The sequence below is a fragment of the Sycon ciliatum genome, chromosome 4, assembly GCF_964019385.1.
Source record: "Sycon ciliatum chromosome 4, ocSycCili1.1, whole genome shotgun sequence".
In the NCBI taxonomy this organism is placed as follows: domain Eukaryota; kingdom Metazoa; phylum Porifera; class Calcarea; order Leucosolenida; family Sycettidae; genus Sycon; species Sycon ciliatum.
The window spans coordinates 8,795,469-8,823,373 of NC_088646.1; the positions used below are offsets into that span (position 1 = coordinate 8,795,469).

At 46.5% G+C, this 27,905-nt stretch overlaps 3 protein-coding genes across 3 annotated transcripts in view; 2 read left to right on the forward strand and 1 right to left on the reverse strand.

Annotated features, from left to right (window-relative positions):
• The window catches only part of LOC135814297 (peptidyl-prolyl cis-trans isomerase B-like), a 28,535-nt gene extending 25,441 nt beyond the window's left edge, over nucleotides 1-3,094 (reverse strand). The window contains exon 1 of the mRNA XM_065327396.1: nucleotides 2,914-3,094. Within this exon, the coding sequence (XP_065183468.1) occupies nucleotides 2,914-3,003 (90 nt within the window). The 5' untranslated portion in view covers nucleotides 3,004-3,094. The remainder of the gene's footprint in view (nucleotides 1-2,913) is intronic.
• A 359-nt stretch (nucleotides 3,095-3,453) lies between these two features.
• LOC135814298 (calcium-binding protein P-like) lies at nucleotides 3,454-12,735 on the forward strand. Its single transcript, XM_065327397.1, has 4 exons — nucleotides 3,454-3,937; nucleotides 4,756-4,960; nucleotides 5,855-6,009; nucleotides 11,487-12,735. Exons 1-4 carry the CDS (start codon nucleotides 3,868-3,870, stop codon nucleotides 12,050-12,052), a joined length of 996 nt encoding a protein of 331 aa, XP_065183469.1. The 5' UTR covers nucleotides 3,454-3,867; the 3' UTR covers nucleotides 12,053-12,735.
• A 2,061-nt stretch (nucleotides 12,736-14,796) lies between these two features.
• Nucleotides 14,797-27,832, forward strand: LOC135814299 (phosphopantothenate--cysteine ligase-like). The gene is made up of 8 exons (XM_065327398.1): nucleotides 14,797-15,089; nucleotides 22,224-22,312; nucleotides 22,646-22,788; nucleotides 23,964-24,016; nucleotides 24,299-24,460; nucleotides 25,258-25,377; nucleotides 25,945-26,010; nucleotides 26,583-27,832. The coding sequence occupies exons 1-8, from the start codon at nucleotides 14,955-14,957 to the stop codon at nucleotides 26,754-26,756; spliced, it is 942 nt and encodes a 313-aa protein (XP_065183470.1). The 5' UTR covers nucleotides 14,797-14,954; the 3' UTR covers nucleotides 26,757-27,832.
• Nucleotides 27,833-27,905: the final 73 nt, after the last annotated feature.

Here is a 27,905-nt window from a genome sequence, read left to right on the forward strand (position 1 = left end):
TTTTTTGGGGATTCTTTGTACTTCGTCTTTCTTGTTTTTCTTGTTCCTTTGTTTTTTGTAGGACAGATTTTTGGTGTACTGATTTCGGCTGTTGTTGTGTCTGACTCTATTCCCAATATCTAATTCTGTGGTTGGTTTTCCAACTCATTGGGTTGTAGTTTCCATCATGAGTTTGATTCCATCGTGAGTTTGATTCCATCGTGAGTTTGATTCCATCGTGAGTTTTGATTCTATTTGCTATTTTTCGTTCCATTTTTGAGCTCATATTTTATTTTCCTGATTTCTTCTCCAGTGTATGTTGTATTGCATTTTAATACTTTGTGTTAATTTTTGCCCGTAAAAGAGGCTTGCATCTCCATAATTAACTTTATTAGGATGACCCAGGGGCTTGTCGCCTATCAATACCTTATTCCTTGGACTTTTGCTGACTTGGCTCCTAGACTACAAGGGGTTCACCGCTTTGAAGGGTGTACATGTACATATACATGTACCGGTACATGTATATGTAATATATGTACAATGTATGAGCTAAAGTGAAAGTAGTACATGTACATGTTTTGCAGGGTCGTGGGCAACTGGGCATGACCGCTCGTGCGCACCTGCGTCACGGCCCGTGGGCATTTCCCAAATCGGCCGGCCGAAACATTGGCCGAAAATAGTGGTTTTGAAGAAATCACCGATCTTTTAGCCGAATACGCAATTTTCGCACTGAATTCGCCGAAAATTGATGTTTTAGTGCCTCAATAGCATGCAAATACAATTTCTGTAGCCATTATCTGCGAAAGGTGGATGCGACTTTAGAGCCGAATTTCCACCTTTTACAGAAATTTTCAGCCGATTCTGGCGATTTTTCAGCCGATCGAAAAGCCGAATAGGCCAAAATAAATGGCCGATTTGGGAAAGGCCTATTGGCAAGGTGTTCGTCTAAGGATCATATCAATGTAACATCTGCATGATTCAGCTCGGGCTATATATGCGCTACGGCAGGCCAGGATCCTAGGAGAAATTCGCATGCCTGGCTTTTGTAAAAAAACAAAAAAAACTGCACCATGGTCGGAAAAATTTTAGGGGGTTCGTTTTAGGGGGTTCGTTCGAACCCCCCGACCCCCCCCCCCCCCTGGATCCGCCCCTGGGCTGCCGCTCGCCGTGTGTTTTGTTTTCTTGCATTGTTCTTTTCTTGTGCTTTTTCACTTCTTATCTTTACTTGCCGAGTGTGCAACTAATATTCTATCCTTACGATTATTCGTAAAAACCACGAAGTGAGTGCTTTATTTGAGTGCGTGTAATTGTCTCCGAGGGCCAGCTACTACACTTGTTTGTGTAGGATCTGAATCCACTCCAGTATTTTGGAGTCTGCAGATCTCCATCCTTGTCCACACTGGTGAGCAAGGGCCAGAGTACCGGAGTGACCGATACAACTATAGTAACTATTATTAAGCCACGTGCAGCAGATTAGGTTTTGTTTCTACCATACCGACACAAGCCTTCAGCGAGTATGGAACTGATTTCTCCCTCTCTGTTGTTCTATGTCTGCGACGGTGACACCTACAAACTAACTGCCGAGGCCAAGGCCAGTCATTCTGTAGTATGGCTTGTACAGCAGAGCAACTGCAACTCAATCCGACCCCCACTCCCACCAGCGACATGTCCTACAGTTCATTCATAAAAAAGAAAGACTTCTAGCGTTTGGCCCCATAAATGGGTCAAACTTTGAGAGTTTTTTCAGAATTTTTCTACAAACCCCTATGGAATCCTCTTCCAATTATGTTTCTGAAGTCTATTTCTCCAAAAAGTAGGCCCTAACAAGAATAAGATTTCGGCCAGGCTTTGCCCCAAAAGCACTGAATTGAGAAAAACCATCAAACTCTAGGCCGTTTGACTCCGCCTGCAACAGTACATTGTGCGGTTCGAACCCCAGTCGAGGTACCTTTTTTGGACCTTTTTTCAAATTTCAAAACTTTAGTAACTTACGGGTACTGTTGTAAATAGACCTTATTCGATAAACGTCACGATCACGTGAACCGGGGTCCCGGGAACCAGGGAGTGGCAAGAGGCCTGCACTCAGTGCACAGTGGACTCTGCGTGCGAACATGGAAGTAGAAAAATACCGGTATTTTACTACTCCCTTGTACGAACTGGGCCTTTCTTGCCACTCGTTTCTTGTACGCGTGCCCTAGCTTACGACAAATCCCTGGAGGCGAGTCCACAAATCACGTTATCGAATAAGGTATATACAGCTACTACCAAGAGTCCATAAACAAGAGTATGCAACTGTGATCTCTTTTCTATGGGCCAGATGCGCAGCGCGCTGCCTTCATTACATCATGCAGCTGCAGTCCGCGGCTCCGCGCGCACTGCGGAAAATCAAACACCGCACTTTCCCTCTGGTTTGAAATGAACTTTCGTACGGAACTGGAGTTCACGCGCCAGGATTTAGAGATAGCGTAGGTACTGGAACGAATCGAGCAAAAACGGATGGGCTCGTACGAGAAATTGTGAGTTTGAATGCATGCTTTCAGAGCGTGATGAAGGCAAGTTACGTAATGAAGGCAGCGCGCCGCGCACTGACCCATAAGTTGGGCCATAACCACAGATGCATACTCTTGTTTATGCACTCTTGCTACTACATGTAGTACATGTTCTACATGTACATGCAAGTATTCTTGGTTTCCTTTACACGCTAACCAAGGTGGACACATGCCTTACCAGCACTTTACTATAACATGTATAGCAATGAAGGTGTGGATACTGTATGCTGTACTGTTACTTCACACTGCCCTGAACTCACTACGAGTGCCCGTGGTCAGAACGTGCTGCACTGATCCGCACAGCATACAGGTAATTAATTTTTTTTTTACAATGAAGCAAAATACATGTTCCGTTGTACATAGTCATTGTACTTATTGTACTCACTTTATGAGTCACTGTGGTATCAGCCGCTCCCGCGACCAAATTCAGGGTTGCCAACAGCACAAAGGCGGAGAGAAGCTGAACGACCTTCATCTTGTTTGAGTTCGAGAAACTGAAATTGTTTGGTACAAAGAACAAGAGAGTTTGGGCTTTCTGTTCAGAGCTAGCATGCAGAGCTTGAGGTTTTGTGTGTGTGTGTGTGTGTGTGTGTTTGATCGTCACTGCACTGATCGAGCATTTTGAAATGCCATCGGGGAGTTTTCGCACGTGGACCTAGATCACGTGTTACGTACACAATGCGCCGCTGAGTGCGAGTGCGCAGTGCGGCCAATGCCGCGCCGGCCATGTTCTGCTGACCTCATCAGTCGGCGCCAGGGAGTCGTAAAATACCGGTATTTTACGACTCCCTGGTGCATGCATGCATGCATGGTGCACCGCGGTCCGCAAACGCGCACTTGCGCAAATAAGACTCGAACTAACGTCGTTACTGCTTCGAAGTGAATGAAGTACGAGCGCGACTCGTACATTTGATCTGCAGTCGAGTCGGCTAGTCCGCAGCTACCGCACACGTGTCTGTGTTCAAGCTGTTCGTCAGTGTTCCGTCCAGTGTCAGTCTAGACTTGAAAGTCTTGTTGATCTTCTCTTCTCGACCGCGAATTGTCAAGTGATGCCAGGAGAGGAGGCTTGGCATCGAATTTTGTTGATGACAACTGACCTAAATTTCATGTAGTTAGTTTATAGTATTACCTACTGCCGGAGTATAGTATAGTTTTGTTTTCTTCCCACAATTCCCGGATCCACAAATGTACTCAGCAGTCAGGTGCTTCAAGTTGAAGTAATTTAGTTAGAATACCGTTTTCTTTTGCTTACCAACAGTCTAGTCCCTGTCTGCTGACCGACCCCATTTAGTAAAGAAGTTGTTCGTCGGAGTAAGAGTTTGCAGTTGAGCTTGAGCTGATGATGGCACCCTCCACCGTGTGTCTTCTAAGCTTCCTGCTGCTTGTTGCATTGCCTTGCTGTATTTCGGGTGAGGAGAACTTGTTGTGGTGTGTACCATACTGTCTATCTATCGACTTGTGTATTTCTACTGTCGTCAAATCTCCCTCAGTAGCCCCCTAACTCAACCAAACCCACTCACTCACAGAGAACTTCCCACTCAGCCACCTCACCATATACATGTACAATGTAGATCTACATGTACAGTCGTCCCTCTCTAATCCAGCACTTTATAATCCAGCACCCTCGATAAACCAGCACAATTTTCAGTAGCCAACATGATTGTCCTTTTCATGCACATTCTAGCAGAAAATCCGATTTGTTAATCCAGCACCCTCCCTAATCCAGCAGATTTCCGTGGCACAGATGGTGCTGGATTATAGAGGGACCACTGTATCAGCATTTTCAATTCTGCATACATGTAGATCATGACTTTGTGAAGTTCAGATCTACAGAACTTGATGTGTTTTGTAAAACTGTCTGGAATAAAAGTCGCCATGCGCCATGATGAAGCACAATCGCTTGTTCATGTATTATTAAAGAAGGAATGCAGCACACAGGTTCTGCAAAATATCATGAGTCTAGACAATAGCAGCAGGCACATGAGAATATCAAGTAGACTGTCTGACATAGAGCACAACGTGAGGTCACGAGTACATTAGTCAAGACGACATGTAGATCTACCATAAAGTAACTTATGGTAGATCTACATGTCGTCTTGACTAATGTACTCGTGACCTCACGTTGTGCTCTATGTCAGACAGTCTACTTGATATTCTCATGTGCCTGCTGCTATTGTACCTGTGTGCTGCATTCCTTCTTTAATACATGTGTTTGTTTTGTGTGCAGCTACCGAGTGCGATGCTCATGGACCTTTGGAACCAGGCCATGATCCCTTTGGACCGCCTAAGAAAAGCGGGAAGACGTGCCCGGGGGAAAATGACAGTAAAGATGCCACGTCTTGTTGCTTCGAATCTGACTACACTGATGATGGTAGTTCCAGTTCACGGAGCGGACGCAGTTACTGCTGTAATCCGCCATGGAAAATCATTGGGTAAGTGCTGCCTATGCTGGGCCAGGTTGAAGTCTCAACTAGGGGTGAAACGGTTCGGGTAAGGAACCGGTTTTGGAACCGCCAGCTAAAAATAATCGGGTACCCGTTCCGTCAAATTTCGAACCGAAACTCGAAAAATCTCGTTCTAGTACAAATACACGTACACGTCAAGACTACTCGAGCCTTGTCAAGGTTTAAATGTCTTATATTTTTATTACCTTACAATCACCGCTCTTCCAAAGGGTCCTCCTGGTCATCTTCTCCGCACGTACATGGACTCTCCGATGTCTGGTTCTTGCTCGTAAAAATGTTTTCTAAAAAATAATTGTCACGAACGCATTTTGTCGGTCTGGAGAAAAGAGTGCATGGAACCGATACCCGAACCGTGGAAAGCTATGCTGGCGTTCGGGTACCCGAACATGAAATACATGGAACCGTTTCACCCCTAGTCTCAACCCAACAACAGCGGGATAGTTAAACTTGATGAAGTCAGAAACACATTCACGTGTACTTGATGACAGGTACGCATAGCATAACCCATTAAAATCTCCTGCCGAATGAATCGAACAGCCGCATAAGACTCTGTCAGTGGACTTTTGTTGCCTTTTTGGCACTCTCCTTGAGCTCAACTCTTGCCTGTGTGAACATGGAACATGGCCTAGTTTTCAACCTGCATTGGAAACTGCCGTGCAAACACAGCCGGGAGGTAGAAACAATCAAATGCTACAATGCTGCATGACTTCTTCTGGAATAGCATGTCGCTAACACAGACATTGCCCGTGCATGGCACAGCGAAAATCCTGTGAATTCCCCTCGACATACTTGAAATATTTCTTGTCGGGTCTTTTTTTGTGACTCTTCTGTACATCGACTGTGGACTTTCTAACCATGCAGGATCATTGCTGGTGCCATTGGTGGGCTGATGCTGCTTGCCGGTATCACTGTCGTCTCCTGCTTCTGCTGTGCGTGCTGCCCTCTGCATAAGAAAATGAATGGCAGCCGAGGAACCAGCAACAATAACAGGACAGTGCTTGTAGGAGGCAATCCAGGTAGGACTCACTGTTGTTGTGCTGGTGATGGCTCTCTCTCTTCCGTTGTGCTCACTTCACCAGCTGAACCCATTTCACGGTTGCACAAATATTACGAAGAATTAATCTTCTCCTATCCAGCCTAAAATAGCAGATTTGGCTTTATTTACAGTCCCACCCCAGTTATCTGAACGCTCTCGGGTGAGCTGGTTTGAGGTTGTGTTCTGATAGTCCATGTCACTCTGATACTCAGTGATCGTAATCACCCCAACGTGCATGTAGTGACAGCCACATTTTTGTCTCTACTTCGTTCGGTGTGTCCGTATTGTTGGTGAATGGAGTGAGGATACCTGCAAGTACAAAGTCATGCACTGAGCTAGACACTCAGGGGCGTAGCCAGGATTGTGGCTGAGGGGGGTGCTCACTGGAAGTGTGGGCCTGCGCCCGAAGGGCGCGAAAAATGGGGGGGTCCGGGGGCCCTGCCCCGGAAAATTTTTCAATATTGAGTGCCAAATCCTTCATTTTTGCATCTATTTCATTATTTTCCATTCCACCAATGATTCAATAAAAAGTCAGATAATCGTATGAAACGCACAGTACTTTGCTACAGAAGTTGGATGGTAAGAGATTGACAGGGTGTGGTTAGACCCAGAATATAATACAGACAATTGTTGAAGTTCGTTCAATCCACGATTGAATACATGTAATCACCAGTACACTGCTGCACATTATACCAGCCAGGATAGGAAAATTTTATAATACAGGGGAAATCTTATTATACAGGTATTAGAGGTTACGTATGTCTGCCGACGAGTGCTCATGTTCAATCCGCCTCATGAGATTTGTATTTACAGTCCAGATGTGCCAGAGTGAGATGTACCACAGTACGCTGCATCATTCACTGTGCAATACATTCACCAGCTGCATTCGTCGTGGATGGCGGCGAGCAAACTCATCGATGACCGCACCCACGTCAACTGGAATGTCATGATGAACCTGCAGCAAGGTGAGGCCAGTCAGCCGGGAGTTCTTCATCACTGATCTCTGCCGGTCCTTGACCAGTTTCAGGGCGCTGAAGGACCGTTCGGACGAGCAAGACGTCACTGGCAAGGTTGCAAGAAGCTGCAGAAGGCAGCGGATGTTCGGGAACATCTGGGAAGCGTGGTGTAGCGCTGCTGATACCGAGGTCGGCAAGCTAGCTTCACCGTGCTCTGCCTTTGCCTTCACCCACTTCACGCGCCAGCAGTGGAGCTCAGCCTCCATACTACGGCCAGACACAAAGTCGTCGTCATACAGCTTCACCAGCTCCTGTACTTGGGACTTCGCAGCGTCCATGGACATCTTTAGCAGCAGTGCTGGGATGGCACAGAAGCCCTGGAGTGCGGTCGAGTGGTGCGGCGTGAACCTGGCCTCTATCTCCGACACCATGTGGTCCAGAATGGGCACTGTCAGGGCACGTCGGTAGTACTGGACGGGCGTATCGGCCTGAACGTTGTTCCGTTGGGTCTGGCGACCACACAGCCTAGGAAGTGATGGCGTAACGTGCACTGCCTCACATTCGGACTTCTGCCAGTGTGGTTGTGACGGAACTCACATCGTGCATTGCTGCAATCAAGTCCTTGGCTTCTGCTTGGAGACTGGAGGTGATGCCACGCACGTAATGAAGGCACTTGTTGACAATAACTAAGGCTGCGATAAAGTCGGTGTTGGTGATAGCCGTCGGCAAACCATTCGCATCCGTAATGGAGTCTCTTGACCACGCCTGGGGACCTTCATCCAGGATTGCATTGAAGCAGACCACAAGCATGGGGTGAAGGGCCAGGAAGGATTCCAGTGCATCAAGACGCTGCACCCACCGTGTCCTGCAGAGATCCTTTACCTTGGATGTATCAGGTTCCTCATCTGCATCATTCAAAGCGGCCTCGAGCGCTTTCTGGCGTTTCGGATGGGAGTCGAAGAAAACTGCTACTCGGGTGACGACGCCCATCATATTCTGCACCAAACGATCTTGCAGAGACGAGACGACCACCAAGTTCAGGCAGTGCGAGGCACAGTGCAGGTACAAAGCTCGGGGGTACTTCTCTGTGATACGGGCAGCGGCACCTTTCCTGGCTCCTGCCATGTTGCCTGCTCCGTCATAGCTCTGTCCACGGAGCTTGCCAAGGTCAAGGCCAAGACTGGTGATGGTATCCGTGATCAGCTTAGCGAGGGCCTCTCCGGTAACTCCTGCTGCACACTCAACGAACACGACAAAATCCTCTCGAACCACCTTTGTCGATAGGTCCACGTACCGTAACACCAAGCTGAGTTGCTCCTTGTTTGCCACATCTGTCACCTCATCAGCGATGACCGTGAACCATCCAGCATCCTTGACCCGATCAACAATCCTCTGGGCAATCTGGTCACCAATGATGTCGATCAGTTGGTTCTGGATATCTCCTGACGTGTACGTTGCATTGGCTGGGGCAGAAGCAATATGACCAGCTAGGATCTTGTCACCAGCCTCCACTCTGAAGTCCATCAAAGCCCAGAAATTTCCACAGTTTGCGGAATCCGCGGCCTCCTTGTTTGTGCTGGCGTCTCTGTGACCTCGCAGAGGAATATTTTGTCTGCCGCACAAGATCAGGATTTTGATTATCGCCTCCAACTTGGCGCGATTCGCAGCTACCCTAGCCGCGAGTCCATCATTGGTCAGCTGTGCTATGTCCTTCGTTTTCCCCTCCATGACACTGAGGAAGCCGTCAGCTCTTACCACAGGCACAGCGTCCTGGTGGTAGGCTTTCCCCATATGCTCATCCAGGAGCGCCAGTGCTTTCCGAAAGTTCGTCAAGGGACGTCTTGCCAAAACACCGAGCGACGATCCTCGGAATGCATTTGCAAATAGACAGCATGGAACGCAGACTCCGCCGGAAAGCGAAGGGCTAAACACCAGCCATGGCTTGTATACATCGAGCCAGCGGGGCTGAAAAGACCGGCCACCATTCTTCGGGAAAACAAACGAACTATCCGGTTGGACATGGTCCTTTAGCAGGGCAAACATCACGTCGTCGTCGAGCGGTGCACCCTTCGCAATGTCCTCCATGAAGGTACCGATGTCATTTCGGACGACTGCTACTGGTACAGCCAAGGGCGACAACTGCGGCTCTTCCGAGTCTTCGACTTCGACAATTTCGCAATTAGATTCGTCAGATTCGGAAATGGCACTGGCACTGCTGCTACTGGTATCTGGTCTCTTCGACTTCCCTCGACTGAAATACTTCAAGATCGACATTTTCATAAGAATCCATTCGACTTGCGGATCACAAAACGACGTTGACACTTCTCTTTCACTTCCACCAAGTCTAGCTACACAAAGTGCGAGTCTATATCTCTTAGCCTGTCACCAGGAAACCCTATATATAGGGTTTGACATAACGCTACACATAAAGACCCTATATATAGGGTTAGGACCCCTAAAGAAAGGGTTTGATCAGTCCTCACAACTGGGCACACAATACACACAGTTTCACTTGGGTTTTTTTGATATTTTCACTGCATTGCCATTGATGTTAGCAGGAGCGCTCCTACGACGTGCGCGAGTGTCGCCGCATTTGCTGCTTCCGACCCACGTGTGGATCAGCTGATGCAGAAACGGCAATGGCGGGAGCGGCAGCTGCGACAGCCGCTGTTGATGCTTCGCCTTCTTCTTCAGGAGCATCCGACGCTGCTGGAACATCGACATCATCATCCTGAGTCGACACCAGGTCGCCAGGAACATTCTCATCGCCCGAGTTCGTCTCCACTAACTCAAGTTGCTCTTCCTCCATCGTGAAAAATCAAACCCTAGATATAGGGTCTAGAAAATGTTACGACAGCGCTGCACTAAAACTAACCGTACTCGAAGAAAACAGCAACAAAATGATCACGGTCTTCAGCAAGAGAACCGTACGTACATTCTACGTATGTAGGCCCATGGCGCCCAGGCGTCTAGTTGCCATAGCAGCCAAGTGGGCTCTCAAGAGAGCTCAAGATAGAACGCGCGGCTGAAAACCCTATATATAGGGTTTGACAGGCTAAGAGATACCGGTACTTAGTTGTACAATGCGCAGTGCATCCGAAAACGACCAAACTCACATTCAAAGGCAAAGATCTACACACAACTAGTACTACCACGGTAGTACTAGTTCAAATTACAGTACCGGTAGTAGAGTCTACTACATTGTACTAAAATTAATAATTTAGCACTACTGCGCCTGTCACCCGCGAGAACATGACTGCATGTGCAGCCATGCATGCAGTCTCAAGTGCAACCTGCATGCGCTACTAGTAATACAGTTGGCCGGGGCCCCGTCGTGCAGCGCAGCATCGTGTGGCGTCGATCTTGTCGACGTCGAGTCTCGATCGCGGGCGGGCGTAGATCCACAGCAGTACGAAAATGGTACCTGAAATTTTTGAGGGGGGTGCTTGGGCACCCAAAGCACCCCCCCCCCCCCCCCCCTGGCTACGCCACTGACACTAAAAGCAAGGTGCTTGGACAACCAGCCTGGCAGGACTGTATTTCAGCGCTCCATGGTAGGCCGATCCTGGACCATGATCAGTCGGGTGTCTATATACCATGGAGACAACACTGATGACTGTACCGTGCAATGACGTTGGTTTTGCTCCTGGACTACCTGTCACGGTCGCCTTTCAGCAGGGTCGATTTATACACGCTCACATATAGCATCGCTGGACTGGGCCGCGTCTTGGGTCAGCAGGTCATGTCCGCAATCGCGGGCTGCGTACTATGCGTAGACCACACGTCACATAGAACCTCCAAATCCGGGGTCAAAGCGTTCCGGGTACAGTATGATCCCGTGTCGTCTCCCTAGAGCCTACGGCTCACTGGTGTACACTTAGTACATCTGCCACCCCACTACATTGTACTTCATTTCATGGAAATCTGAACAAAATAAGGTCATGATGCAGTCTCATGATACAGAGCTTTTTCAAGGACTCCGTTCCCGCCACCGCCCCGGCGCTCACCCCGACATTGTGGTGAACAGGTTGCATGTCAAAGCACATTGAAAAGCATACGAAATGTGACAGGTTCGTCTCCATCAGCGCTTGGAGCGATTCTGAAGCTTGTTCTTTTTCGCGCAAGCCATGGAAGGGCTTCCTGGCAACTGCTCTGACTCAACAACAGTGTTGGACATAAAGTGGAGCGCCATTCTACTGCTTCTTTCACCTCCACGCATCCACTCCCATACAAGTGAACTGGGCTTCGCTTGTTCACCAGCGATTCAAAAGGTTTCTCGCACGTGACCCCAAAAGGTGGCCGTTGGTACAACCGTGAAAAAGCTTCATAGCGAACATTTGGTGTGTTGCCTGTTCTCCATGGGGATTACAATAGGCAGCAATGAAAAGTACTAAATGATTGGCTTGATGTGTTGAAACTACCAGTCGCTGGTGCACGATGTACTGTGTGTAATCACGGTAATTGTTGAAGCCGGCCTTGTGATGTTATCGTGTGTTTCTAGGTGTTGCGGCTGCTGCTGCGACAGCCACCCAGGGAAGCTACCCAACAACACCCGCTGTGCAAGCACAGTACCCTGGACAGCAAGCTGGTGCTCCCATGCAGCAGCAAGGCCAATATCCCGGTCAGTACCCAGGGAAGCAACAGCAACCTGGTGAGTACCCAGGTCAGCAGCCCGGTCAGTACCCGGGTCAGCAGCCCGGTCAGTACCCGGGTCAACAACAGCAACCCGGTCAGTACCCAGGTCAACAACCTGGTCAGTACCCGGGTCAACAGACGTATCCTGGGCAACAGCAGTTCGCAGGTCAATATCCAGGTGGACCAATGGAAGTGAAACCTGAGCATTCCGCTGCTATGGGTCAACCGAATTCTAATGCTGGCATGCAACAAACAACAACAGCAGCATATCCACCTGCACAAGGATTCCCACAGCAAATGCCACCCGGCAACCAATCATACCCACAGCAAATGGCCCCCAATCAAGGATACCCGCAACAAATGCAAGGTGGCGCAGGTCAGATGGGCTCGATGCCACCATCCTACCACGATGCCACTCAATCCAAGTTTTGATATCCCACCTCAAGAAGGCTGCAAAGGGCAATGCAGCCTACACCCAGAACTACCTTATTTTATAAAATTCCTTTCTTTACCTAACACTCATTCTCCTCGGGTTTTGCCTTCAGTCTGCAAGTTAGCTTTGCACCTATGGAGGCGTATACCAGTACCCAGGGAGTACTAGATTTACTAAAGTCTACTACTCCCTGCTCATATCTACACACTTTCATAGATAAGACTACTCCTAGACACCCTAAACCATGTAAACGGCTGAAGCTTTTCTTTTACTTCCTCAGCACATGCAATGTTGTACCTAAATCATGGATGGTGTTTCTCTGGGGAAGAGAGAGCACGAGATGTCCATGTAATTGACTGTTCACCATAATGGATTCTGCCCCCCCCCCCCTTCTTTTTAAATCACCCTGTAGCATTGGTGACAGTCGCATTCAGTGTGGCAATGTAGACGTCATGTATCTCTGCTACGTAAAGGCTATCCCGCCCTTTGCCTTCCGAAAGTCTCCTCTCTTCACACAGCTTGTGGCACCTCTTGAAACGTGTCACTTGTGTTGTACAATTCTTTACGTTTGCCGTGGGGCAGAACAGAACACCGGCTTGGTGTGCACAACCGCATGTTGCTACACTCCATATATGTGTACCGTTTCAGAATTTCCTGCTCAGGAAATCAAGTAACACCGCAATGCTGCAGCTTCTATTGCGAGTGTGTACGTGCATACATGTGTGTGTGCGTATGCGTGTGTGTGTGCGTGCCAGCTAGTTCGGTTGGTAGGTACACTTATGCCTGATTGTGTTGGGTCTGTTGCCAACGGGCTCGGCAGGTGTAATGTTGTACCTGCCACTTTTGTTGGTTCCAGGGTTCATATACTTTCTATTTGAAGTATACATACCTGTTAACCATGCATGGACTGCTTCTGGCTATGTGTAATCAATGGTGCTAGTGAAGCTTATATCAGATTCACTCTGATTTAGCCACCCACACTGCATTGTAGTAGCAAGTATTACCTTCACTGGGGGCAGGGGTAACTGCAGTTGGATCCCTGGACGGATACCCTGATGCCGTCAATCCTTTTTCTGCGCCTTGTCCTCGCCCACTTACTGAGAGAGTGAGGTGTGGTGAGCCCATAAGTGAGATCATTTTCAAGTCCACCCAGAGTTTTGGGGATTTCAGGGGGTGTCGGCCGTTGGGCGGTTCAATAGCCAATTGAGTCATCTTTCCAAGATTCCTTTTGAGTCTCTCTCCCCTCTCCCGGGGAGACCCACGTAACCAGTTTTGGCACTGAGCAACAAGTACAAGCACAAGTGTGTGCGCGTGTGTGTGTTGTGTGGATTAGACAGTTATCTGGCGCAAGTCTTGATCTGTCTCATTCAGATCTTGTTCGCTATCGTTGCTATAAGCGAAAATCTGTGGGTGCACATCCAGTGCATTTGCAGATTTGCGTGCTTCTCTTGCGACAGCCCGGACGTATACATGGCACATGGTGTTTGTGTGTGTGTGTGTGTGTGCGCGCGCAGGACCTCACCCGCCACCGAAGACAGAAACACTGTGTGTAGAACGGTCCCCTTTCACCTCAATTACTCTCCTTGTTGCTTTTCCTTTCTCGCTGTTGTCTCCCGCTTCTGGGAGCGACGTGGCCATTTTGTGGCAGTTGTACATATTAGTAGTAGTAGTGTGTGTGTGTGTGTGTTTGTGTTTGTGTGTGTGCGTGTGTGTGTGCGTGTGTGCACACTCGCGCGCGCGTGTGTGTGTGTGTGTCACTGTGTGTTGTACATTGAAGAAGGGTAGGGCTTCAGTGCATAGTATTAGTACACCAATGCCAGGGCACCCGGGCAGGTCTACCAGCAGAGAATGCTGAAGAACAGTATAGCAAGAGGGTACCGGTAAGTAAGTTCCCATCAGCTTACTCTTGTAGCCCTAGCTACATTATAAGATTGCCTGCAATGGCTATGTTCCAATCATAGTTGAACTTGTAGCCCTAGCTGCATTATAATATTGCCTGCAATGGCTATGTTCCAATCATAGTTGAACTTGTAGCCCAAGCTACATTATAATATTGCCTGCAATGGCTATGTTCCAATCATAGTTGAACTTGTAGCCCAACATAATCATGATAATCATTGTAGCTACTTGTACTACCGGTGCTCGTAGTTATCTGGACATCTGGCTACTAATCATAGTTATAAGTAATATGCCTAACTAACTTATGGTCTCTTACTCTTGAATGCATTGCTAATGCTAGCCACTCACTGTCTCAGTTGTAGTGACCTGCAAGAAGTCGACAGCTCAGTGTTCATGGTGTTGCCAAGGCTCAAGAGGTAGATCTGCTCCAGTCACTAACTGTCTTTTTTGTGGTTGTGTGTGTAGTACATGTATTTCTTCTGCCCGGCCTCGGGAGGGTAACTAGTTGGGACCGGGTAGATTGTGGTCCCTCTCAATGATTACTAAAGAGTTCATAACCCCCGTAGATCTACTCATGGTACTGGCCCTACTGCAGTACTGGGCCGTAGAGAGAGAGTCTACTCTTGATACTGGTGATCGACGTGTCGCAATGATGCATGTCATGTTCATGTCGACGTGTAGATCTACGTGTACGACTGTACGTGCATGGTGCATGCAGAAGGTACATGTACTATGCAGTATACGGTACGGCCCTACGGGATCGGGACTAACCCCGGTACTACTGCGCCATGCGCCAGGCAGTACTAGTAGATCGAGTGTATTATACAGATCGAGTGTACTGCACTGCACTGTACTGGCGGTCGAAGAGTTATCATCTTCTTCCTTGGCTTCACAATACATGATGTAGCTTGTGTTCAATTAAATTTATATTTTATGTGCCATCGCCTATCGCCATTTCAATTCTAGACTAGAGGTTTTTTACTGCCTACTGGATCGGCCATCATGAGCGCAAGAGATGAATGGGACGTATATTTCCAGCAGCTTCAGGAGCCATCAAAGCTGCAGGTTCAGGCTGAACAAGTCCGTCGTTTCGTGAGTGAACATGCAAAGGCCAAGCGTCGCATCGCTTTAGTCACGGTAGGGACCAAGCTGTAGTATTGTTTATTGGAATATTGAACAAAATATTCGATCGTTCCATATTACATTAGGGGTCGTCCGTAATTTTCGAAAAATTAAAAAATCCGTCCTCGTGCAAAATTGTCTCTGACCCACGTACCCACCCCTCATTTTTTCCCATTAATTTTTTGATTTTTACCGATGCCGGCATGCCCAGCTCGAAAAATAAGAACTCCTGACCCCATGTTTTCTGACTGCACCTGTGTCAAGTACTAGTAGCTAAGTACAGTGAGTACTGTGAATCAACAAATTTTGGCCGATGACAAACTTTGGCCGATCTCGAAAGGAAACTTTTGGCCGTCATTTAACTTTGGCCGATTTGGGTTTTCAAAAAAGAAATCGATTGGTATTTGTTGCCCTCACATGCAGCGATGGCTCAATAATGCATCATTTGCCTCTATGACAAATTTTGGCCTGCGATTTACTTTGGCCGGTTGGTACCCAGCGGCGAAATCAGCGAAATTAAATCGCCAGCGAAAATTAGTTGATTTACAGTATTAGGTCTACCGACGTCCCGGCCATGCACCGTCCTACAACTACATGAAAAGTCCTGTATTATCATAGTAGATACTGGTGTTAGCGACAATCGATCCTACACTACGTATACAGTGCAGTACACAGTCAGCTATAATCAGTGCAACAAGTGTATGAAAGTCACTGGAGCAAAAAAAAAAGTACGAAAAATCAAAAAATTAAATTCCGCCAGCACTCTTCACCACCCACCCCCTTTTTGCCTGAGGACGGATTTTTTAATTTTTCGAAAAATACGGACGACCCCTTACACGTTTATGTATAAATGAAATAATGAGAGAGCTTGGAAGCTCAGGGCCCTACGCTATGCTTTTTTTGCCTTGCTGACCTAGGGCGCGTTTGGTTGGTACGAACTAGAACAGGATTCACCAGAACAGCGCGTTTGGTTGGGACTGCACCTGTTCTGGTTCTGGGTCGGCCAGAACATGTTCTGCTTGCTCCGGCCTCGAGGCCGGAGCAGACCGAGCAGTTTCACTTTTTCACAGTGAAACCTGGCGGGAACATCGATTTTGTTCCCAAATGATCACGTGCATACGCTTTTGGGTTGGACTCGTCGTACCGTACAAAGTGACCATGGTGATCCATACACATTTTGAAGAATGCACCAAGTTCGGCACATTTTTCCACAAAAATGTGCTCTGTTTCTGGAGTAGCGTTTGGTTGGCATGAGGCTGCTCCATGTGCACCAGCTGTTCGATCCTGTTCTAGATCGTACCAACCAAACGCACCCCTAGACAAAAAAAAGCATAGGGATGTTATAAATTATTTTAAAAAATCCGTTTTTTTAAGACATAACCTGGGATTCGAACCCGCACTATCGCGCGCCCTGCATGCATCCCCCAATACACTTCGCATACATTAAGTTTTGTTTGTTTGTGTCACGCCTGGCGCTATCCGTATCTACCGGCAAAAAAAGCATAGGATGTTATAAATTTTTCAATTCTCCTATTTTTTTTTCAGGCATATCCTGGGATTCGAACCCGCACTATCGCCCTACATCAAGAGTTCATAACCCCCAAGAGTGTGCAACGGGCATAGACCCAGCGCTCGGCGAAATTCCTACATTACGTCATGCGCAGCGTGTCATCCGAGGTAAATTTGGGTTCTTTGCGATTTCTGGAAACTATACCCTGAACCACTGTGAACCGCCCCTAACTCAAGGCTGTAGCCTCGACTTTTCGAAGCTTTTTTTGAAGACATTTCGGACGTACAAGTCGTACTTTCTCAAAAACAAACTCTTTCTCCAAGAATCCATGGACATCGCGACAGGAAGAAGTGAGGACGCTGTTAAAAATATTGCATTGCCGTCGAGGACAATCATTCTGATAGCTGTGCAACTCAGCCGAAAAATGCTCCTTCGACGTATTCTCAAGTTCCTCAACCATTTGAAATTATCTTCCAGGAAAGCACCAGAAATATGCCGATGGCCTGGGGAAGAAATTGTTCTTGAAGAGACTGACTGCACTGGTGAAAGAAGAAGGCGATGAAGAGTCACCATTGCATCGAAAAAATAGTTTTGTCTTTCTATTCGTGTGCATACTTTGTTTCACTTTTGCTTCTTGACTCGAGGCTCAGACTAGAATCGCAGTTTAGGCAGTTTACCCTGGGGAAGCATCCTGGTTTGACTGTAAATTTTAGAAGAATTCATCGGCGTGACTCATCGCACTGCACCAAAAATGACGCAATGAAGGAATTCCGCCGAGCGGGCTTCCATACAGGGACTGATCAGGAGTTGCACACTCTTGGGGGTTATGAACTCTTGCCTACATGCATTCCCCCATACACTTCGCATTCATACCCATTCTTCCAAGTTGTTTCACATTGTGATCTTGCATTTGAATATGCATTGTGGCCAGCCGTCTTTGATGGCACGGTACGGTAGGGGATAGGTACGGGACAGGTACGATCGAGGGTAATACGACACCGTCTCCCATACCGTACCGTACCATCAAACACAGCTGGCCACATACAGCTGCCCGCAATATTCAAATAGGGCTTTCAAACGCAAGATAATAACGTGAAGCAACTTGGAAGAATGGGTATGAATGCGAAGTGTATGGGGGAATGCATGTAGGGCGATAGTGCGGGTTCGAATCCCAGGATATGCCTGAAAAAAATAGGAGAATTGAAAAAATTATAACATCCTATGCTTTTTTGCCGTCAGATACGGATAGCGCCAGGCGTGACACAAACACACAAACAAATACCAAATTAAAGCTGTGTGGACCCTGGCTAGCGCCAGACGTTACTGAAGTAACGTCTTCTGCATAGCTACGGGAATAATAATTATTTCTAGCCTTTACACAAAGCGTATTCCGAAATCAGAGATGTCTCAAAATCAATGTTTTCAAAATAGTGACCAAAGTCCTCGATGCACCAAAGCCTGATAATAGAGAGGTTCTGCAAAACGAAAATTCGAACGAAGTTTTGCGACAGTCCTTGCGAAAGTGTGTATGAATTTTTGCACGAACTTTGCGTTCTGCACATTTCGTAGTTTGCGCGGGCCAAGTGCACGTACGCCATGACCCGATCTCACGAAATTTCCTACGACAGTTCATTTCGCGTTCCCTGCACGTTTCGCGTCCAAAGTTGCGAAAGTTCGTGCGAAGTTTCGCACTTCATGATGTAGAGCGAAAGTTTGTACGCATTTTCGTTTTGCAGAACCTCTCTAGTACTCTCTTTAGTCTATCTGCCAAAGCAACACAGAATCAACACAGATTTAATGCAGTGTGTACAATACCTGACAGCGCGACATGTTGACAGTACATGTACTGTACGCGAGAGCCGCGTGCATGCAGTGCACACATCTACAATTCTAAGTTTCTAACTGTTAGTGCTACACACATTACCATGCGGACATGGTTGTGTGCCTCACGTATACATGTGCATAATATTTAGGCTTGTGCACAAAATGTTTTCAATTATTTTTGAATTTTGGTTGGATTTTCGCACTTTGATTTTTTTTGGAATTTTGGCCCCATCAGGATTGAATTTTGGCCGTTTTTGGAGAACGACAGTGCTGTCACATCTAGAGAGTACATGTGCTGCTCAATATTACCAAATTTGACATGCGAAAACAGTACTTTAAAATACACACACCTTTGACCTTTTTGACACCCATCCCCGAATTTGGAAGCACACAGACTCACATGATAAGCAGTTTGTGGATTAATTTTTTAATTTTTTTATTTTTTGGAACTACAGGTCGTCCCTCGTTAATACATAATCTCTGGGACTTGACAAATGTTATGTATTAACGGGGTTTATGTACTAAACGAAAGTGTACATAACTTGCTTGTATACCAGAATTTTTCACTTTTTTCAACTTTTCTGAGTGTTTCTTGCTACCATGACTAGGCAGCGAGATATTCTTGATTCCCTCGATATAACATAAAAATTATGTTATAACGGTCACATTTAGCGAAGATTCTACAGTTGACATGGTACATGCCCAGCCGCACCTGTACAGTCACTCGAAAAAAAACAGAGCTTTGTCGGTTTGTGATGTGCGCTCTGATTTCGATGCTAATTGCGTCCACAAGTAGAAACTAGAACACGATGTGCCTCCACTGGAAGGCCAAAAGACAAGTAAATTATGTACTATTGAGGTAGGTGACATGCAGGTACGGAGAAATGTTATGTACTAACGGGGTTTATGTACTAACGGATTATGTACTAACCGACAAAATTTGTATGGAAGTGACCACGTTTCGTCCGGGACTTGAGATTTCTTATGTACTAACGGGGTTTATGTACTAACCGGACTCGTATTAACGGGGGACGACCTGTATTGGGTATGAGTACTGTAAAAACCATGGCAACGGATCGAATTTTTTCTGCATTTTGGGGGATTTTTTGAATTTTCTTAAAACATTTTGACCGGTTTTTTCGCTTTTTGAATTTCAATTTTGGACAAAATAATTCGCATGATGTGGCCACCCTTAAAATAATATTAGTGTTGAAACCTGGGTATACCCACTTATGTACATGTGCATAATATGTACATGTATGTTTAGAATATAAGCTGAGTCACGAGTGTTTACGGGAAATAAAAAACCGAGGCGAAGCCGAGGTTTTTTGCAGAGGGTTTTTTCCCATAAACACGAGGGCAAAGCTTATATTCTATTTAAATTATAGTATAAAAACCTCCAGTCATTTTCCTAAAAAAGTGGTTTATAATTATAGCACCAGATTTTTTACAGCACCAGGTTTTTTATACAGGTTTTTTATAGCACCAGGTTTTTTATATGAGTGATTACCAGAAATATTACAGGTCTACTCTCCATATAACGTAATCTCTGGGACCACGCACAAATTATGTTATATTGAGAGTTATGTTATGTAGAAAACCGTGTGTAAAATACAAGATGTACTGTAACTGCTTTTTAGAACAGGAAATTGACTGGAGGTTTTTTATACTATAATTTAAATTATCATATAATTATGATAATATGCATGAATTATTGTTTGTATGGTTGCATCAGATATAGCAAGAGTACATAAACCAGAGTGTGCAACTGTGCATATCAGATCTGAAACAGCGCAGTTCGTGCACTACGTCACCCTGATGAGATCAGCCAAGCCGCGACTTGCGTAGAGCTCAAATTTTCATGTTTCATAGCCCGGAAATCAGCCAAGTTTGCTTGATTTTAGACGTCCTGTTTCAGGATTTCGGTGTTTTGTGTGACTGTGTACGCTGCGTACATCCACCGACATGTAAAGTCACCAGGCTATCCGTCTCAAAAAACCGAAATCAGGACAAACTCAGTGAACTGCACCACCGCGACTGGTTACGCAACTTTTCACCGTACCTGTGGCTTACCATGCCGTCAGAAATGACGTAGTGCACGAATTACGCTCCCACAGGAACCATCCCGAGTTGCACACTCTGGTTTATGTACTCTTGGATATAGTGATAACATTGCAGAAATCTAATGGTACGCTATAGCAAGAGTACAGTCATAATCCCCAAGAGTATGCAACTCCAGCTATGGGGTCTGCGGTAGACATAGCCCGATTTTGCTAGCAATTCTGCTAGCAAAATATCGAGAATTTTGACGAAAGAATTTGCTGGCAAAACGGAGCAAAATATCGGTATGTTCGCTGGAAATTGGGAAATTTTACACTTATACGGTACATGTGACTCATTTTCGTACATTTTTGCCAACACGTGACTCATTTTTTCTCATTTTTGCCGACAAGTGACTCATTTTTTCTCATTTTTGGCAACACGTGACCCACTTCGGTCAGTTTTCCTACAAGTGACCCAAATTTGGTCTTGCATTGGAGCAAAAAGGGAGCAAAATATCGAGTGACCTGGCAAAATGAAAGCAAAATATCGACGATGAGCGAGCAAAATTTTGCGGCAAAATATCGAAGTTTCCCTGGCAAAATCGGACTTCACATCACATGACAAACCTATACACATTATTTGCACCCTGTGCATGATAGATATAGGCTTGTATGCAACCCTGCTTTGGGTCTTACTCTCTTGTGGTCACTTTGCACTGTTTGCCAGTGTAGCCTTTTGAACCATGTCACGTGATATGAAGTTCTGCCGTCGCAGCACTGTATAGAGGTTGTGCAGGCAGTTGCACACTCTTGGGGTATGACCGTTGTGTACTCTTGGCTATAGCCAATACAGTCTATCATATTTATTCCCGAAGCTGACCAAAAACATTGTGACATCACAAAGCGACGTACGTTTGCCGTAGCCGGTGTGTGTGTGTGTGTGTGTGTGTGTGTGTGTGTGTGTGTGTGTTATGGGCGTTGTTCGCATATCACGTCGAGCATGTGATCACATGACAGCATGTACGAGTGAGCGGAGATCACCTACAAATGTACATGCATGTATGGCGTGAATGATGACAGGGTAGCAGTATACAGGTGAACACGTAGGTAAGTTTGTTAGCACGTGACCGATTGCGAGCAATGAATAAATAACAAGAGGGCTGCCAGCTGGACCAGCTCCCTCGCCATGCTTGTTCTTTACCTAGGTCAGCCTGCAAGCTACTCAAACAGATAGAAATATCTTTGCAGCACGTGTACCCGCTATCCGTCAGAATAACTGTATTGCAATGACGTTTGTATCAGTTTGAGTTGCTCGTATGATGACCTAGGTGAGGAACGAGCATAGCAAGGGCCCTGATCCAGCTCGCAGCTCTCTTGTTATGTCACCTCCCCGTGGCCAGGAAATAGAGGTCAAAGTGGTGGGAGGGGACGACAGCCAGCCATGACAGTAAGGAAGATAATACATCATATTAAATACAAGTGTAATCATGCCCGGCATGTCCAGTTGTTTGAATATAATTATGTACGGTGGTGGCAAGTGAGTAAGAGATCCAACTGTCCCCTGGCTTTGCACGGTTCAACGCGAGCACAGGCCCACCTGCCTGCTCTTTGCTTGGCTTCCTTTGCAGTTTCCGCGCAAAATACGCATCTCTTTCAGTATTACAGTGGACGGAATTCACCTGCCGCCGCTGTACTTCTTATGCAGACTGTTAGTCACAGTACCGTAAGTGTACTTCAAGTCGCGTTGTGCTGCATTGCTTTCTCTTGTTTCAGTCTGGTGGCACTGCAGTTCCTCTGGAAAGCAACACTGTTCGCTTTGTGGATAACTTCAGCTCTGGCACGCGTGGTGCTGCATCAGCCGAGTATCCTTTGCAACAGCCTCTGGTTTCAGTGTTTCATGTACTACAAATATGTAGTACTTGGAGCATACTTTGAAGTATATTATTCGTACAGTAGAGTGCTGAATATCCACAATCCTCGGGGCGTAGGGCCATCTCCAAGTGGTTTGTATGGGGGGTACCTTTGGATTAGGGAGTCCCCCCCCCCCCCCCACCTCGTCCACCTAGAACATGCACATTTCCTCGTGCTTTCATAATTTCTCATCCTCTTTCTGCAAAAAGAACTTTTAAATAAGCACACGGAAGTGCATTAGCTGTTTGACGCTTGTTGATGTTTCCTTAGCCGATTGAGCATAGATACTTTCTCCAAGAGGGCTATGCAGTCATATTTCTCCACCGTGCACGGTCACTGGAGCCGTTCAGCCGTCACTGGGCGCACCAGTCGCTCTTCAGCATCCTGGAGCTGGAGGCTGAAGCATCCGGAAAGGCAACAGCTGTCGGTAAGGGTTCACCGGGCTCTGTGAATTAACCTAGACAGGCACCATGCACATCAACCGATTGGGGTGTTGCAAATGTGTAATGCTACTTCAGAAGTATTTTAAAAATGGTCATGTTCTGGCGTCTCTATGAGCTCTTGATCGTCTTCTGCCGTACCCGGGTGCACAGCCAGTTACCGTAACTTCCAGAACCAGGACTCAGGAGGTCATATTGTGTAAGCAAGTCATGTGTGCAAGGTTTACTAAGCCTGTAGACGCTCTTCTTTTTTCAGCATCTGTACTTGCAGGAGGATGGTTTCAAGACGCCGCTACAGCTAATTTAAAGTTTACATGCAGGTGCAGTGAAACGTCAGTATACAACGTCCTATAAAGAGCGTAAAATCTGGACTTTTAATATAGCCGCGGTACTATATATCCGAGGTCAAAGGTCAAATGGCTCACTGTAGTAGTACAGTAAAGTACCGCCAGAGCGCCCCGTCTCGCCAGAGCGCCCCGTCTCGCCAGAGCGCCCCGTCTCGCCAGAGCGCCCCGTCTCGCCAGAGCGCCCCGTCTCGCCAGAGCGCCCCGTCTCGCCAGAGCGCCCCGTCTCGCCAGAGCGCCCCGTCTCGCCAGAGCGCCCCGTCTCGCCAGAGCGCCCCGTCTCGCCAGAGCGCCCCGTCTCACCAGAGCGCCCCGTCTCGCCAGAGCGCCCCACCTTGATTTTACAGCCAGGGAAAGGAAATTCGTATGGCAGAGTGCAACGAAGTTTGTACGGCGTGAGAACCGTAGTATACTAAGGTCACACTTGGCAGGTTTTTGTGTGGAACTCATGTCCGCTTGCAGGCAAACTGAGTACGGATTGAGTGCACAGCGTGCGACGTGTGTACAAGGTTCGTGTCGTATGACCTACGGGTGGGAAATCACCTCCACAATACGACCAGGAAAGGACGAGAAGGTGGGGCGCTCTGGCGGTACTTTACGGTAGTAACTGTAATTAGGGTTATGGCAGAAAAAAACGTACGTTGCAATGCTTGCTTTCTGCACTTTCTGAATGGCCAATTTGGTTGTCTTTGTTTTGTTTCTCTTGTCTATATAGCTGTGTTTGTGATCCATGTGCTCCTTGTCAAGTATTTGATTCTGCGGAGCTTCAGTTTAAACCTTCCAGGTTTGTGTTACTATCTGTGTCTGGTTTTCTGCAGTGAAATCCTCTGTGGCTAGCGATGTCAGTTGTCAACTCCAAAACTTCCAGAAAGTAAGCTTCTTTGCAACACCTGGCCCAGGCAAAACGTGTTATAATGTCTTGAATATTCTTAGAGTATTATGGGGGAAAATCCGTGCAGTCAAATTATTATTAGATCATCATCAAATAAAACGCATTTGATCCAATTATACTCTAAGAATATTCAAGTAGGAGTTTCACATCTGAAGGTTTGAACTATCATGAATCTGGTGCAATGAGATCCTTTGAGATCCTTTTCAAGTTTCCATGATTGTGTGTACCTGTGTTTTTGTTTGTGCTTTCGTGTATTATTAGTATTGTAAATCCAGCGTTTACCTGGCTGTCTCCTTCACAACGTTAGCCGACTATTTGTTCTACCTGCGCGAGTTCTCCATGGTGTTATCAACCGCTGGCCCACTGGCTCTGTTCTACCTGGCAGCAGCTGTGTCGGACTTCTACCTACCCGAGGAAGAAATGGTATGGGGCGAACATCATGGCCTCTCTCTCTCTCTCTCCCTCTTTTTTACATGATTATTGCTCTGGATAATGAGCCCAATAGCTTTTTTAGTTAGTAGTGCTTATAGGTTAGCTCTCATACTATCGGTTTGAGATAGCACTTGTCATTCTCTCTGCAAGTCTCTAGACATGATAATGACAGCATATTGCAAAGTGCGGGACACTCTGTAAGAAACAGGGCTCCTGACTTGACAAGCTACTTCCCCAGACACCCCGCACCCTTCCTAACATGCGACCACGCTGGGCAAACCGAACATTCTTAACTTGTCCTCTCACACCCTTGCAGAAAGGTGAAACCAGCCTTCCCAACTTAGGCATTGATTTCACTCTCCCACTCAAACAGCTCCCCGAGGGAAGAGGTGATTACCGGTACGAGAAGTGTGGGTCCCTTACCACCAGAACGCCTACTACAAGTGCGAGGCACTTGCAAGAAAGTCGGTGAAGCCCTAGACAATGGCAGAGCACTGGCCCATACCTCAATCGTCGTGAACAAGCCTTGGGAAACCTCCAAAATCTAACAAATATCAAAATCCTCCCTATTAGCAAAGGTGATCCTCGTGGATGTTATGGACTATAATATAAAATTAATAAAACATATCTGAACACCTCCAAAACCATTTTATGTAAAGAAATCGTCTGACAGATCAGGTCAAGAACCACCTTCCCCTTCTGTGGGATGCTACCACCCCAAGCCATCGCTATCATTGCTGCGGCAATGGGCGTTCAAGGTGTGTGTGTGTGTGTGTCCCCATGCTCAGCCCAAGCACAAAATCCAGTCAAGCGGTGGCCCGATGCAGCTACATTTGCAGCAGGTACCCAAGATGCTATCACCGCTGGTAAAGGACTGGGCTTCATCAGCATTCACCGTGTCCTTCAAGGTATCGTTGTGTTGTGTATGGATTCTTAGAGAATTCATTGTGCATCCTGTATGGCACTTTCTACTGCTTATATTACGCATGTGCTACCTTCAAAAAGAGGGTGCATTCATAAGCGTAGCTATTCTTCGAGATGCTATATTCTGCGTTGTATGCTTACTATTGCTCCAGCCCTTTAGTCGACCTGTTACAAGTTACAAGAACCTCACGTTTTGCATGGAAATCTTCTTTGATTATGTGATCGTGTGGATCATGGTGTTTTACAACGGCGCTCCCCTTGCTTTTACACAATAAGTACTGTTTTTTCTGTTCCAAGTTCCTCTCTTTCATGCATAGACCTCAGAAACGGTATTCACATTGGGTTGCTTATGCATTCTGTTGTACCTACGAGGCCCTGAAGTTTGGATATCGCGTTTTTCCTATTTTCAAGCCCCATATGTACAGCCAAATGTGCATCCGAATATCATTCCCGAGGTCAATGCATGCTAGAGAACAACTCAGAACAGAGAAACAACTGTATTCGTCTCAACTGAACATGTTCTACTGGTCTCTGCTGTTTGTCCTTCGCAGCTGGAAACAGATGAAAGGATCATTGCAGAGAAAGCACGTGGGGCACTGGAGAAGTACAAGCATCAAGTAAGTGTTCTGTTTACGGTACTGGTTGGTTGGTTGGTTTGTTTTAATTCGCACAATAAACGGGAACCAGGCCCAATGAATGATACTGCAATCAGGTCTTGACAAATACATGCACCGCAGTTCCCTACTGGTGCACCGTCGGGATACACTTTCCCACTCAAGAAGTACCAATATTAGAGAGGTTCCGCATAACGTAATTACGTTAGTAAAAAACGTAGTCGATCTACGGAAAATCTTACGTAAACTGCATGCGCATCTGGGTTCCGCCATACGGAGTTTTCAAATCACGTAGCTGCCCTTGGCAACTCCGAATGCGGCAGTGTACGACCAGATCGACATGGGGAGAGAGTCATAAATTTGTACCCCAATCCACTTACGGACCAGCTACGTTATCAGAGCCCTATCTACGTACTCTCCGTAGACAACTTTCCGTAAGTGGAGTGCAAACTCGCGAATTCACGGGTTTTCCCGCCCACTAACGTAAAGTTGCTCAACTTTTACGTAGTGCGGAACCTCTCTAATGAGCCTTCTCTGCACTATTGTTTTTCATGCTTCACTTCTCTGATCTCCAGGTGGTCATCTCCAATTTGCTTTCCACACGCCGGAATAAGGTGACGTTTGTGACGCTGAGTGATCAGGTGGAGATCAGCGTGTCTACCGAATCGGAGAGGGAGCTCGAAGACTTGATCGTCTCTGAACTGTCCAGGCGGCACAATGAGTTTCTACATGCTGCCTCGACAAGCTAGTGCTGCCATGAACCTTTCTGAACGTTTGATATCATCGTAGGAGAGATGGTACGGAACGGAAGTCTGGCTGCTTGCCCACTGCTGATTGGATCTTCCATGTGCTTTGAAGGTATGTTTGTTTCTTAGGCACAAGAGGGTCATGGAAACCGTCCACCACTGTTTCTATTCGTATATGCGCTCTCAGACAGTTTTGCATGTGTGTACCATTATGGCACCAACCGCCTGTTTTAGTTTCCTCCTCCTACCATTTGACACGCACGATCATCAGCAGTGAATCGTCTCCTTCTATTCGTCGCGGTGTAGCCATGGTTCAAACCTTCTTCCAACAGGGTTCATTGCCGACATTGCAACGATGACCGTAATATAGCCCACGTTATCAGTACTTCAGCTCCAAATCAGAATTCCTCTATATCATTGAGTGTGGCTGCGGCTACTGGCCACCGGGTATACACTGTGTACTATGGTGCCAGGTAGGCACCCGTTCTGGCTGAAGTTGTGTGCGTGTGTGTGTGTGTTCCCGTGTTAGGTTAGTACTAGGTATCTTTTGTTTTGTGGCTTTCGGATTATTTCCAAAATTCAATATCTTTTGATACCGATTCCAGTGGTGTTGAGACCTCGGGTTCTAATTTATCAAACGCATCTAGATACATGTAGTCCAAAGTTCCAAACTCTTATTATTATTTTATGCAATACATGTATAGATAGAGTTGTTTTCTTTCGAATGTTATTGCCTATCTGGCATGGCCAAACCGAGTGACGTTTTATTCCAAAAGTACTTTGAAGTATGTTTTTCAGAAGGCGCCTCTGCCTGAAAATCTACGACTTAGTAATAACCTACTAATAGGTGATCATTAATTTTTATAATTTGCTTTAGAGACAGTGCATTGCGTTGCAATGCTTCTGACGAGAATAGTCACAACTGTGCGTGACAACTGCAATAGATGACAATGGACGTGTTCAGTTCTTTTTTTTCTTTCTGTGTGAGCTTTGCTGTCATGTTGGTGCAGCAGTGCTCAGTTTGGGTCACTCCTGTGCCATGTGCTAGGTTTTTAAAGTACAACAGTACCGGACGCAGATACACCAGGGATCACTTATAGATTAGTATGTGCGTTTGTGAATTCCTAATGTGGGTTTTGGATCTGCTGCTCC

What these genes read in the sequence shown, in the direction of transcription:
- LOC135814299 (XM_065327398.1), top strand. Translation starts at nt 14,955, where the DNA reads ATGAGCGCAAGAGATGAATGGGACGTATATTTCCAGCAGCTTCAGGAG. An exon ending in GTCGCATCGCTTTAGTCACG is followed by an intron (nt 15,090 to 22,223) that starts GTAGGGACCAAG and finishes CTCTTGTTTCAG; the next exon opens with TCTGGTGGCACTGCAGTTCC. An exon ending in AACTCCAAAACTTCCAGAAA is followed by an intron (nt 24,017 to 24,298) that starts GTAAGCTTCTTT and finishes GTGTATTATTAG; the next exon opens with TATTGTAAATCCAGCGTTTA.
- LOC135814298 (XM_065327397.1), top strand. Translation starts at nt 3,868, where the DNA reads ATGATGGCACCCTCCACCGTGTGTCTTCTAAGCTTCCTGCTGCTTGTT. An exon ending in ATTGCCTTGCTGTATTTCGG is followed by an intron (nt 3,938 to 4,755) that starts GTGAGGAGAACT and finishes TTTTGTGTGCAG; the next exon opens with CTACCGAGTGCGATGCTCAT. An exon ending in GCTTGTAGGAGGCAATCCAG is followed by an intron (nt 6,010 to 11,486) that starts GTAGGACTCACT and finishes GTGTGTTTCTAG; the next exon opens with GTGTTGCGGCTGCTGCTGCG.